At 33.3% G+C, this 13,618-nt stretch overlaps 1 protein-coding gene and 1 pseudogene across 3 annotated transcripts; both read right to left on the bottom strand.

Moving 5' to 3' along the window:
- Window positions 1-823: 823 nt before the first annotated feature.
- On the bottom strand, window positions 824-2,589 carry LOC129308129 (uncharacterized; annotated as a pseudogene).
- Window positions 2,590-3,514: 925 nt separating this feature from the next.
- LOC129308107 (uncharacterized) lies at window positions 3,515-8,952 on the bottom strand. Of its 3 annotated transcripts, XM_054949115.1 has the most exons (12): window positions 8,767-8,952; window positions 8,127-8,291; window positions 7,924-8,042; window positions 7,458-7,532; window positions 6,394-6,487; window positions 6,185-6,244; window positions 5,865-5,930; window positions 5,684-5,782; window positions 4,989-5,033; window positions 3,980-4,082; window positions 3,789-3,852; window positions 3,515-3,635 (listed from the first exon to the last, which is right to left on the bottom strand). In XM_054949115.1, the coding sequence occupies exons 1-12, from the start codon at window positions 8,887-8,889 to the stop codon at window positions 3,632-3,634; spliced, it is 1,017 nt and encodes a 338-aa protein (XP_054805090.1). In that variant the 5' UTR covers window positions 8,890-8,952; the 3' UTR covers window positions 3,515-3,631. The 3 variants fall into 3 exon arrangements, with proteins under 3 accessions (XP_054805090.1, XP_054805089.1, XP_054805091.1); XM_054949114.1 differs by having other exon boundaries at window positions 3,515-3,852; XM_054949116.1 differs by lacking the exons at window positions 3,515-3,635; window positions 3,789-3,852; window positions 3,980-4,082 and adding an exon at window positions 4,089-4,314.
- Window positions 8,953-13,618: the final 4,666 nt, after the last annotated feature.

Raw genomic sequence — 13,618 nt, 5'->3', positions numbered from 1 at the left:
CAAAGTATATGATTTTATTAATAATATTTTTTAAATATTATCCTTTAAGTGAAAAAAAATAAAATGATGTTATAGTGTAATAATTAAGTATGTGAAATATTTTTAAAAGTTCATATTTTTATTTAAAAAATAAATTTATAAAATGTTGTTATTTTGTTATATTGATATGCATGTCTTATAATTTGATATAGGAGTACCATTTAAAAAACAGAAAATAATAAATAAATAAATAAATAAAAGAGTAAAGGAAAATGAATCGCTCTTATCTTCATAGTTCTAGAATGAATCCCAAAGATGCCTTGCCTGAGTATCTAGAATGGAAAAGCGAAGGAGGGGGAGAACCAGCGATAACTTTGCCAAGAAACAACAAAAAGTAGAAGGATACAGAATACATGAGCCTCCACTTCTGCAAAGTAAACTGAAATTTAGAGGAAGTCCAGCTTCCTTATCATTAACTAACTAACTGCATTCGAGATTTTAGTCAAATCAGTAGGTGATCTGTCTAACATGAAAATGCCGTCCCCAAATAAAGAAAAAATGAGAACAACAAAACTTTTCTTCCCATCTAATTACGCTTGAACTTCCAAACTCAACATCAATTTAACTGTTTTTCTGACACTAAATAATACTCCTTCCAAAATACAAGCATTTTTTATAAGTAATTTTGATTCAAAATATAAATAATTTATTATATGTAAAAAAATTTTCCATTTTACCTCTTGCATTAAATTTAAATATTTATATGAACGTATGTCTCTCTCATCATGCAATGTATTCACAGTTGGGACTAGAGGCAAAATATATATATATATATATATATATATTTATGAAAATGAAGATTTTATTGACACAAATTTGTTTCTAAAACTGAATATATTCTGGACGGGAACACCTAAACTTGTGTAAGCCACGGAAAAAAAAAAGTTTGTTTACAACGCTATGCTACAGGAAAAAAAATACCCTTGGTAGGCATTTGCAAATTGCAATACAACCCGAACGATGAGGAGAGTTTATGTGTCAATGGATTAAAGCAGTAATGATTCTGAAGATAAAATTTACTCATGATTTGACCGCCTCATCATCATCTTCAATATCCCAACTGAGGTCCTCCTCTTGCTCAGCTGAACTCAACCTCTTTCGCAGATCAATTCTACTAGGTGTTCCGACTGTATCTCCTTTATTCTCATCATTGCTTCCACTATCTTCAATCTCATCCCAACCAAGGTCTTCTTCCTCAGGCATCGATGGTTGGCTTGAAACAACTGAAATATCACTGTCTTTGCAAGATTCACTGTTGTCTGTTTTAACTTCTGATGCTGCTTGGTCATGATATTTAGCTTCAAATTTATTTCCACTTCCACTAGCTGCAGCATTTGATGCCACATGCTCATGATCCTTAGCCTCCCACTTATCCCCGCCATCAGTTTCAGATTCAGAAGCAACACCCTTCGCACCATTTTCTGTATCCGAATCCACCTTCTTAGTTTCAAGACACTCGATAGAACCACCATCTGCAGCAACTTCGGAGGAATTTTCCCCTCCACTAACGTCACCCCACCGGAATGACCTTTTAGCTCATACCCATCATCATCATCATCAAAATCCCAACTCAAATCCTCCTCCTCGTCGCCAGAAATCGCACGTTTCACAAGCTTAGCTCTGGCATCCTCCGCCTGCTTTAGTTTATGCATCCTATAAAAATACCTGCTCCAGAAGCTTTCATGGTCGGTCCTACTGGGGACAACCTCGTCATATATCTCCTCAATCACCTCATTCTCCGCAATCAAGTCTTTAATCTCCGGCCCCTTGTCCAACTCAAACCCTGATTTCCACTCATTGTAATTTTCCACATCTTCGGGTTCCTCCACATAGGTGTTAACATCATTCTGAAGAGCACGCACGAGTGCATCGAACCTACTGTATCGCTTGACATCCGAACTCTGATTACTGCTAGTACTCAATCGCTGCTTCACAATAACGTTCCTCCCATTATCGTTGTAATCAGAAGGATCGAAATCAGAATGAGCGGCTAAAAGAGAATCCCTACCCTGAGAGATAATCTTGGTCGTTGAATTCCAAACCGAGCTACCGATATCGTCTATGGCTTGGCCAACGGACTCAAGCGACTCCTGAGCAACCGACGCGCCAACATCGAGCGAAGCAGGGAGATCCTTGACGGCGCGTGAAGCAGCTTCTCGAATAATTGCTGTCTCTTTCTTCAACCCAGAACTGAATTCCTCTAGATCGCGGCGGTAGGTGCCAATAACGGACTCGGATTTGGAAGCAAGGGTCTGTAAGAGACCTCCGAATTTCCAGGCACTGTTAGAGTTGGAACTCTGGATCGGAGCGGGACTCGGATCGGATTCGTCAGGGTCATGCTCTCCGGATCCATGAGAGACGGAGGAGGATGGCGGCGGCGGCGGCGGATCGTCGGAGAACACGGACTTGAAGAAATCCATTGAGGATAGGAGGAAAGGTGGATGCGCCGATGACGCTCGTTTATGATGCGTTACCTTCTTGAAGGGGCTTTTGCGTCTTTATCGGTGATTAATTCAATTATTTTTTGGCCAAAAAACATTCAATTAAATTTGATGCACACCCCACGGAAAGTTTTTCTCTTTCTGTTTTATCAATCATCGTCGATATCATCATCGCCAATCAAATATATAATTGTGAAAGTTTTGTGCATTTCTCACGAATCAGAACAAAGTATCCTGTTTTTTAAGTTTTTCTATGTCATATATTACTGTTAAAAAAATAATATTATTTACTCCATAAGTCACGTATTTATATTTTATATAACTCGTTTCGGCGTTTAGTTTATTATAAATGAAAATTACTGGACTAGAACATATGCTTGGTTTATGAATTGTATTTCATTTTATTTATTAAGTTTAATTAAATTTCAGATATTGTTTTAGTCTAGTCTAGTCTCGTCTAATTGAAGCAATTTTTTTTTTCACGGTTCCAGACTTCCAGGAGAGTCCTGTTATTGAGAAGAGCACGGTCATCACCCCAAATTTATTACGAAAAAGGATTATCTATTAAAGGATTTACAAGACTTAACTTGTTCTTGGTAAATCAGTCGAAGAAAGTCTGGTTAAATTAGCAAACAATGCGTAAACAAGTTATCTGTCTGTCAAGATTTTATTCACCATACTACCAAGATTTTATTCACCAAATAAATAAATAGTGAGAAATGGGTTTGGCCGTTTGGGTTTGGCAGTAAGAAATGTCAACAATGGCGTTAGTTGCAGTGGTGTGTGAATTGAACAAACAACTGGAAGTTTTCTCCGCCCTCATAGTGGAAAAATGGATACCATGTTGCAATGATTAAAAAATTGCCCAATAATTATGTCCAACGAAACACAAGCTGATCCTAGCGACTGGTTAGGACGAAAACAATGGGTTGTTAACACCTTGAATTAGCTAGAAAACCACAGACAATATTGCCTAAGCATAAATGTTATTTTTAGTTTGCTGCTAGGGAGGCTGAAGACTTGGCTAAGTCGAGTTAAAATGAAAATCCTCATGTTTAGAAATTCAATTATAACTATGGAACTTGTCCATTTCTCAGCAGGGTTCTTTGTTCACTACATAATTATTCTTTCAACATCATATACCCGGTGCTTCATCTGATTCATAGATACATGCTATTAGTTCAGTTTCTGGGAAACAGCGACTAGAAAATATTATACATCAGATTACGAAGGAATATACAAGACATAAAACTCAACAATTTTACACAAGCAAAGAATGATAGCAGAGCAATCAATTATTAGTTTAACCTGATACTCTCAATTTCCTGGATGATAAGCTCCTTTTCCTCCTCAAATTGCTCATCTTCTGAACCTGAAATTAGTGCTAGAGCTAAGATATGTGAATCTAAAAACGTTACGCCTCCTAGAGATTATGAAATTGACAACAATTCATATGAACAAGCGTGGCTTTCAAATAAATCCACTGAAACTATTATAACCTTTCGCGGGAGACAGATTATGAAGTAATTCTAGCAGCTTCTCTTGGTTTTTTGCCAGGATAATTTTTATATCCCGTGGTTTGTTAGGATTAGCAACAAAAACCTGCATAAATAAGGGGAGGAAATGATGACAACTAATACAGATCATAAACTTCAAAACAAATTTTTTGCCAGGATAATTTTTATATCCCGTGGCTTGTTAGGATTAGCAACAAAAACCTGCATAAATAAGGGGAGGAAATGATGACAACTAATACAGATCATAAACTTCAAAACAAATTTTTTGCCAGGATAATTTTTATATCCCGTGGCTTGTTAGGATTAGCAACAAAAACCTGCATAAATAAGGGGAGGAAATGATAACGACTAACACAGATCATAAACTTACAAAACAAAATTTTCCTATGGTTTATGTCTTCAAAGACAAAACAGGGGATCCAAAGGATTGGATGGCCAGAACTTAATATTTTGAAATAAGTGCATCAAAAGCAGTTTTCAGGAACTTTCTGCACGCATCCAAGAGGGCGTCAATGTATTTTATCTAACTTAGTGTATAATTCAATAAAACTTCCTTTAGCGATACAATAAATAACCCTCAGTCTCTGAAAACCCTATTGGACCGATGAATTCTGTAGCATGCATCCTGCCAGATCTTCCCCCTTCCTCAGTTGTCCAATAATTGTCAAGTGTTAAATCACTTTTGCAAACACGACTACCCAATCAAAAAGCTCATAAGCGTTGCCTAACTATATATCCATCGGCTGTCTACTATAAACCATAAGAACAAGTAAGATTATCTCAAAGACCAAACCCATGACCATTTGGTTTAGATAATCCATTTTGAACGAACAGAACAAAAACACGTGTGCATCATAAATGCAATACTTAGCAAGAAGCTATTCAGATTGCCGCTGCTTAATTTGATTATCTGAAACCTGAGTGAGGATTTTCAATACAACCACAGGAGAACTTATCAAATTATTCTAATGGTAGGACCGTGAAAATTCACCTTGAAAATGTGAAAAGCTGATAGCTGAACATTTTTACTTGCGTCCTGCTCAATGAAAAGAATAGTTGAGTATACTAAATAACTGATAGAAAGAAAAGGTAAAACAATAACAGTGTTTTTAGCATGTATAAAACATCAATCAAGTGTATTATAGATTCTGGATCACATGCCCAGCGGGCAGTTACTAACAAATTAGGCGCAGACATTTTTGGTCCCTAGAGGTTGAAATGTACCAGTTTCACGGCACTAAAATTCAAAGCCTAACATCTAACAAAAGAAACAGTAGAGAAGTCATCAAGCAAAATACTCATGTCACAAAGATGACTCTGCCGGCAGATTGTGGTCAACAACATATCAAGAAAATGTTTGACGCGTTGGGTTCCAAGAAGAGTAAACATTTTCCAATTAATCAGAATTAGGAAAACAAACATGAAAATGACTGTCCTTTAAGTAATATAAATACCAAACAATTAGAAAAACTAAACCAAGAGTTAATATAAACTTATGTATAATATACATTTGGGTTTGAATCAATGAATATCCTATGACTTGTGACTTCAGAAAATAAAGTAAGCACACCAATTAAATTTAATGGGTATAATATTGACCAAGCACCAAGAAATCATATTTATTTGTCACGGGAAAATAAAAGTAGAATATCACACAAAAAGAGACAGGATGAAGAGGAATTATACCCTCAACAATGTCATCATGACTTTCATGTGACGTACTTCTTGGATGTAGCGTTTCATTATATGGGAATTTGGAGCCTCCAAAAGAAATTCTGATAGAATCTAAAGGCCACACGCAGTTAATTTGTTAACAATTCTACATATCAAAAAACAATATTTATGGAAACTTGTATCCAGAACAAACCTTTAAAGATTGTCGCCTTGTGACATAATTAGAAGATGTCAAAAGTTTGTCATAGAGATCAAAGAACTGTGACATTAAGCCTTATTAGAAAAGCCAGAATAACATGCAAGATTAAAACACCCCAATAATCAAATCTGCACCGCACACATGTTTAATGATATTGGGGGGGGGGGAAGTGAACTTAATTATCTCCTATTTAATACTCATGCAGTAAAATTTTCTCTGAGAGGCCACTGAATTTTTATACATGCTTAAATATTTTGAAGATGTCATTTTTTGATCAAATCAGATAAGCAAGACAAGCTAAGAAGGGAGCAAACCTCATCATAATGAGCTTCCAAAAATTCGGCAACCAGTTTTCCATGTTTAGTAAGAAGATCCTGCAAAACATTTCGGAAGCTTATAATGGAGTGGTAGAAGGAAGTCTAAAAATCAGCAAGGGAGAAGAGAGAGAGGAAGTATGATTAGCTTTTTCTCCCCCCCCCCCTTGGGGGGTGGGGTTGGGGTGGGGACATATGGGAATTCTGACCTTAAAGGTAGAAAATGCATCTGAAGCGACATCAAAATTAGGCAACTCTACGAATTTAAAGAACAACTCAAAGCTTGGAGACTCCAAAATGTATCTGGAAAGACAAAATATTAAACACATGAAAAATGTAGCTGGCTTGCTTCTAGAAAGACTACATGAGAAGGTCCAGTCTCCATTGCACATTGACAATCATTTGTTAAATTTACTATCTATACATTGACAAAAAAGCTAAACATTTGGATTTTGGGAGATGATCTCCAGAGTTCTGTTTCTCTAATCTTTTTATAGTTAATCATATTTGGGAAATCCTTTTAAAGACCCAAGTTTGAGAGAGAGAAACACATTTTTTAAGCAAATAGAAAATGTCATAGTTACGTAATTTTCTTAATATCAGAACCATTTCATGACTTCTCAAATACTTAGGTCTTTAAACGAGAAACTAATGTAGCATGCAATAAGCTCCCTCTCCTTTGTTGATAGCATTCACTCTCTCTGAATATGTTTGTGAACGTTCAAAAGGAATGAATTTCACCACCCTTAAGCTAGAGGCTAGAGATTAATAGAAGATAACAATTCCCTAAGAACATAAATTTAGTGAATCACAGACGTGAAGGATATGGCAAAAAAGGAAGCCATCACCAAGACTGGGTTTATACTCAATACAATATTAAGAACCTAGACCATTCAACTTTTATGCCAAAACAAAATTTTTAAGTTATAATTCAGAGAAGTACTCTTTATTTTTCTTCTAATAAATATAAAAATCTCTCCTATTGGTTGATGGAGATTAAGGTAGAATGGAATATCTAAATCTCACACTTAGTATGAAATGTTCTATAGGAGACTTAAGTGGGTTGGTTCTCCTAGTCTGACCTTAAAAATTAATTTTTCAGGGAAGTTTCCTTGCCTCACTTGGGTATCCATCATTAGAGCAGTTTTAGGTTGGATGATAGAGAAGTAGAAAAGGCAGTATTTTACACCGACCTCCATTAAGATCAATCTTAGCCTACAGTGGACCTGAGAGATATGCAATGGGTGAAAAAGAAAATCTGGTAATATCTTACTCTGCAAGTGTTGGAAATTTGAAGCATTCCCGCAACATAATTCCACAGTTCAACGCAATTTCTCTGTTATCATAGCTGTTTGGGAAAAAAAAATAGAGTTTATGAGCCCCCAATAATATTGAAGAACGTTTAAAAACATTCCTTAGGTAGGGAAAAACGCTTTTGCAAACATTGTTATGAAAGAATACTTGAAACAGTCAATTAATGTCTAAGGATATTATCTAAGTGTTGTAAGTGAAATTATTTTGTTTGATTCCTAGAAGAAAATCACTACAATGTTGAACAGAAAATGGGGAAGTTGCGGCATGTTGTATCTCTATTCAAAACAGCAGGGGAAATTAAGTGAAGATACTCGTAATAAGGGCAAATCATTTATATCAAGACTGGAAGCATCTTCTATTCCATCCACTTTGTCATAGAGAAAAGAGGGAATAGATTAAAAAATGCCATGCAATTTAAAACTTACCATACAACGAGAAAGTCTAGTAACTCAGAGTGTTGTTCAATGTATTCTACACAGCAGTACTTGTAGTCAACTTTATGTTTCAACAATATGGACCAACATTGGACTAAATTCTTTCTTGCCTGCGTCAGAATTCACAGACCCGTGATGAGCGACCAGTTAAACCAACCGTAGATTCTTGTGCTTGGTAGCAATCTAAATCTTACTTCCCATCCCAGTATAGGCAACTTGTGGATTAGAAGAGCAACAACATCCTCTTTGCATACTTCCTCCACTAGCTGTGAAACCTGATCCATATTTGGTTCTGACTCCCCATCTCCAGAGAGCATGCATTTCATGGTCACGAAATTCTTCTCAACTTCCTCTAAAGCCTATGATAAAGCCAAAGAAAAAAAAATAGATCGAGAAGAATCAATTACCTAAATTATAGCAACTGCAGCTCATCAAAGCAATTTAGCATCTCTAGAACAAACTCTCTTGCTTTTGGTTCTCACCAATTAAAAGCAAGCATGAAAGAGAAGAACAACTGTGACCACTCCAACGTGATTCTTTGACGATCAAACTCAGGTAAACAAGCTGTTCACTTCCTGGACTAAAAATAAATAAACCATTTGTCTAAAATATAAAATTTGCGAGACCCATCCAAGAATTTTGGCATTGCCGCACAATCAAGTGCAAAGGATCGCCCAGCTAAAGCATTGAGAATTTGGATCAAGGGGATGCAATTGAAGTGATTCAGTATCATGCAAACTCCGAAGAAATGAAAAAATCACAGGAAATGTATGAACAGAGAAAAGAGGCAGCTGAAGAAGAAGCAAGAGGAGAAAGCAGTAGGCAGAAACAGACCTTCTCAAGGGCTTTAACTTCGACAACAGTTTTGGTATCAAGGGCCACGAGACTGTCCTTGAGAGACTTGGCCACCTCCTGTGGCGTTTTAGGCCTCAGAATCTTGAAGAAGGAGAACGACATGGCGATCGGCTCGTCGATGAATTTCCACTCCGAGTCCTTGTATCTGTCTGTGTACAGTTCTCTTCTCGCTTTACCAGTAAACGAATTTCGCTGTCCAAAATATAAAACAACTTTTAAAAAATAAGGTTGGTTAACTACAGTGCCTCCCTTAAAAACATAACAATTTTAATTAAATATCATCCTTAATAAAATAATTATCTATCTTAAAACTAATCATATTTTTTTATATTTATTCTTATTTAATATAATGTTTTATCCTAAAATACATATAAAGTTCTTTATTCAATAAGCGCACTTTAAAAAAAATAATAAGTATACCTTAAAAATTTAAAAATATATTACATTTTTTAATATCCAACCTTTTAAAAAATATCTTATATTTTTATAACAAATGAAGTATTTTACTAATATTATTTTTTAAATTGACATAAAATTAAAATAATATTATAGTATAATAATTAAAAGTGTAAAGACATTTTTTAAGATTTTTTTATAAGATAAATTGCTCCACTTTTTGAAAAAATGTTGTGGTTAGAAAATATGAATTAATTTTTAAAAAATTTAAGAATATATGTACAAGAAAGTTATATTGTTATACAAAAATTTATAAAAAATTTATCATTAATTTACAATGATATATCAACAAATATAATAAACCAACTGTATTGTAAATAATAAATGCTAAATTGTTTGCTTGTTTTAATCTTTTAACATAAGTTATATATGCAAAAAGCTCTTAAATTTATAACTTTATTTTTTAAAACTAAATTTATAAAATATTATTATTATATTTTACTTGTATGAGTAATTTTATTTTAAATTATTTTATAATTTGAGACTGGTGAGTATTAATTTATAAAAATATTTCCTTCAATTATGATTTTTATGCAAAATCAAATGAACCCATGCATGTCTATGATATGATGACTGATGATAGCCTGTAGATACCCTTACCATGGGAAGGAAATCTTTGCATTTTTTCCCCTCTTTTCCCTTCACTTTTTCAATCTTCACCCTTCATTAATTTTATAATTTTAAAAACTTATTTAATAAAATAATGTGGATGGTGATGATTGGGGAAGTGAAGGAAAAAGAATGAGAGAAATAGAGACCCCTAGTCCCCCTTATCACATGAGATAGATAGAAGAAATAATGACAGTAAAGATTATCTTGTCAACTTGAGTCACCTTGTCCTTACCTCACACTCACATTTACATAATATGCTTGGTCATTGACCCTCACCCATCAGGCTAATAAGTTATAGTACTCTCTCCATTTAAAAATATAAAGTATTTTTTTAGAAGATAGATGTTTAAACATATAAGACATTTTAATCTGTTAAGTATAATTATTATATCTTTTTTTAAAGCGCTCTTATAAATAAATAACTTTATATTTATTTTAAGGTGAAACACTCTATCAAATAGGGATGAATGTGAAAAGATAAGGTTAATTTAAAGATAAATACTTACTTTATTGAGGTTGAAGTTCAGTTAAAAATGCTTTACATTTTTTAATGGAGAGAGTATTATTTTCCTTTAAGTGAAGTGAGTATTATTTTATGAAGTAACTTATTAAGATGAGTCACTTTGAGGTTAAAAAAATGAGATGAAAAGGCTAAGGTTGTGTTTGAATGGGTAGACTTGGGTTGAGAATCTGGATTTAAAATTCATAGGTTTTAAATTTTTTTATTTAAACGATATAAAAATTTTAAATTATAATATTAAAATACTTTGCTTAGATTTTAAATAAAATTTCAAATTTTGAATTTTTAAGTTTGAATTTATAGGCAACTCGGATGATGTCGATAGTCTGGTTTTGATCAAGGGTGGCAACCCAATCTCGGTCGACTTCAGCTGTCCAAACTCAAAACTAATCCCAATCGACAATAGCAATCTAGTCGTGGTCGACATCGGTGATATGATCCCAAACAGTGCCTATGAATTAGCCTAAGACGGTTATAGCAATTCGAGGGTTGTGGATTGAACTTGAATGACAACATCAAAACATTCCTTGTCAACGGCAATGTTCAGCATCAAACAATGAAGGTGGATGAATCGAAGAGGTGATCATAGACTTGTCCTGAACAGCGATGGAGGCGACAAACTGACATAGGTTGAATGTGACAGAACATTACCGAACGATAGTAGCAGACCAACATTGGATGATGACACTAAATTGGCATTAAATGACAATTAAGATAACAAACCATCATCGGGTGGTGGAGAAGGGTGGTCTCGGTCAATGTTAGTGCTTCGGTCTTGATCAGCACTGGTGATTTTGTACTAGTTCGCCCTTGCTTTCACATCTTAGTTGAAGCCAGCAGTTTGGTCCCAGGTATAGCCAATGGTTCGATCGTAGTTAGCACTAATGGTCTATTCTCAATCATAGCCAACAATCTAATCCCATCATAGCATGTCCAGGTCAGCGTTAGCAAGTTGGTCCCATTTGGCATCGCAGTTCGATCCTAGTTGGTGTCATCCATGTGATCTAAGTCAAAATTTACCGTATAATCTTGATGATGCCAACAGTTTGGTCCCTGTCAATGTCGACTATTGGTTACCGCTTGATGCTACAGTCTGGTCCCAGTTGGCTCTAACATTTTTTTTTTGATTAGATGAGTAAAATTTCTAAAAATATTGGCTAGAGGCAATAATGTCAAAGTCGAGAAAGTAGCAAGGCCGACAAACAGACTCGAAAAAAGAGAAAAGCTTTCATTAAAATTTAAAATAATAAAAGTTTAGAAATGATTTGAAATTACAAAAGGATTGAGGTAGGATTTGAATTTTTAATTATCCAAACAATGAATTTTAATCAAATTCAAATCCACATACATCCAAACATAAAATAAAAATAATGGGTTTGGGTTTTAATTAGGTAAAATTATTTTTGAAAATAGTTGATTATTATAACATAATAAGACTATATTTGGATGTTATTTTCTAAAATTAATTTTGATAAAACTGAATATGTTTGAATGATTTTTAAAATTACTTTTAAATGTACAAATTATAATAAAGGATATTCATTTTTATAGTATAATACTAATAAAGTTATTGAATTCTACTCAAGAGGATGAATTTTTACATGACACTTACCTTCTCTTCAAACAAAATACACCAAGTCACATTATTTTAATTTTATGTGACAGCCCCTTAATTTTATTTGAGAGAACATAAGTGACACGGTGCACAAGGTGCGCCTAAGAATTTCTCTTTTAACAAATAAAACATGTATAATATTTATATAGTTATTTCATATATCTACTAATTAACTATAGACGTTCAAATTATACTATAATATTTATAATTTATAATTTAATCAATTTTAAAAATAGATCAATATATATATATGAGTGCATATAAAAGATAAAATATAGGTCAATAAGAACAGGAGAAAGAATTTATCTTTATCTTCTTCTTTTAGTACCCATTTTCAAAATGGAACAATAGTATTACTATAGCCATCAATGCACATCCAAGGAGAGGGCTTCATAGCAAGAGGACAGAATAGAGAGAAGAAGACACGGAAGGAAGCTTTTGAGGCAGACAAAAGAGGACACTAGCAACTAAGTAAGAGGATGTTGTAGGTCAAGGAGGAGTATGTTGGAGATTATAGACGACGGTTGCAGTGGATCAAAGATGGAGGTCGTACTCGAACACCAGCTACTAAGGGAAGATGTGGACCCAGTCAGAGTTTGAGTTCCAGATGATGGAGACGCTGGAGGTTTTGAATTCGCAAGCCACACATGGTTTGGGGGGTAGAGTCAATTAGTCTGTCATATCCAAACAAGCTCTAAGGGAAATTGGGTATAATGAAGGTGTAGTGCAGAGCCGCGTCTCGAAGAGGACTGTTTTTGGTAAAAAGATACATGTGTGAAATAAAAAAAAAAAAGAAAAGAAATAAACATAATTTTTAATCGTTAAATGTCATTGATATCCCTAATATATAATACTTAATTATATAAATTATTCTAGCGTAATAATATTTATAAAAAATATGTAGAAAAATAATTTATTATTTATAAAAATTGTTAGTTATATTTTAATTTATACAGGAATAAGTTTATTTAAAAATAAAATAATTTATTACTTATATTTTCTTAAAATTGTTATTTAAATTTTAATTTATATAGGAATAACATTTTTAAATAAACTAATTTATTATTTATATTTTCCTAAACTTGTTATTTATTTTTTAATATGTATGAACGAAACAAATTTTAGTTTACATAAAATAAAAAACTTTATATACACTAAAATAAATTATTGTTTTTAAATTTTTATTTTATTTTTATATTTTAAATTTCAAAATATCCCGTGCACGGGAAATAAATATAGTTTAATGAATTAATTGTGTTTTTTTATCTCGCACATCATTCGTTTTTTATCATATTAATTATATTTTTACTGAAGTCTTAAATGAAAGATAAAATTTAAAAAGAGAGTACATGGATATCCGTTTCTTTTCGAAGCTCACATAAAGACTCCGATTGGTAGGAATTAATTAAAACAATATGTTTCCCTTATATAAATTAAACAAATTATAGAAACAATTCTTTAAAATGAAATATGTATTATAATAAACCATATACTATAATTCTGGCCATAATATTATTTATAAAATCACGCTATAGTCAAAATAAAAATCAACAAGAAATATTTTTGCATGAAATAATAATTTTAAATTAAGCAAATAATATAATCCATATCAATATTATAGCACTATT

The sequence above is a fragment of the Prosopis cineraria genome, unplaced genomic scaffold (genome assembly GCF_029017545.1).
Source record: "Prosopis cineraria cultivar Desert tree isolate PC_DT_omini unplaced genomic scaffold, ASM2901754v1 PC4, whole genome shotgun sequence".
NCBI classification, from domain to species: Eukaryota; Viridiplantae; Streptophyta; class Magnoliopsida; order Fabales; family Fabaceae; genus Prosopis; species Prosopis cineraria.
This window is presented reverse-complemented; position numbering and strand designations above follow the sequence as displayed.

Bases quoted from the DNA above. Each gene is read 5' to 3' on its own strand.
- LOC129308107 (XM_054949114.1), bottom strand. From the start codon at position 8,889: ATGTCGTTCTCCTTCTTCAAGATTCTGAGGCCTAAAACGCCACAGGAG. The intron at 8,292-8,766 runs GTCTGTTTCTGC...GCTTTATCATAG, and splicing joins AAGTTAAAGCCCTTGAGAAG to GCTTTAGAGGAAGTTGAGAA. The intron at 7,533-7,923 runs GTAAGTTTTAAA...TTTCCCAAACAG, and splicing joins CTAGACTTTCTCGTTGTATG to CTATGATAACAGAGAAATTG.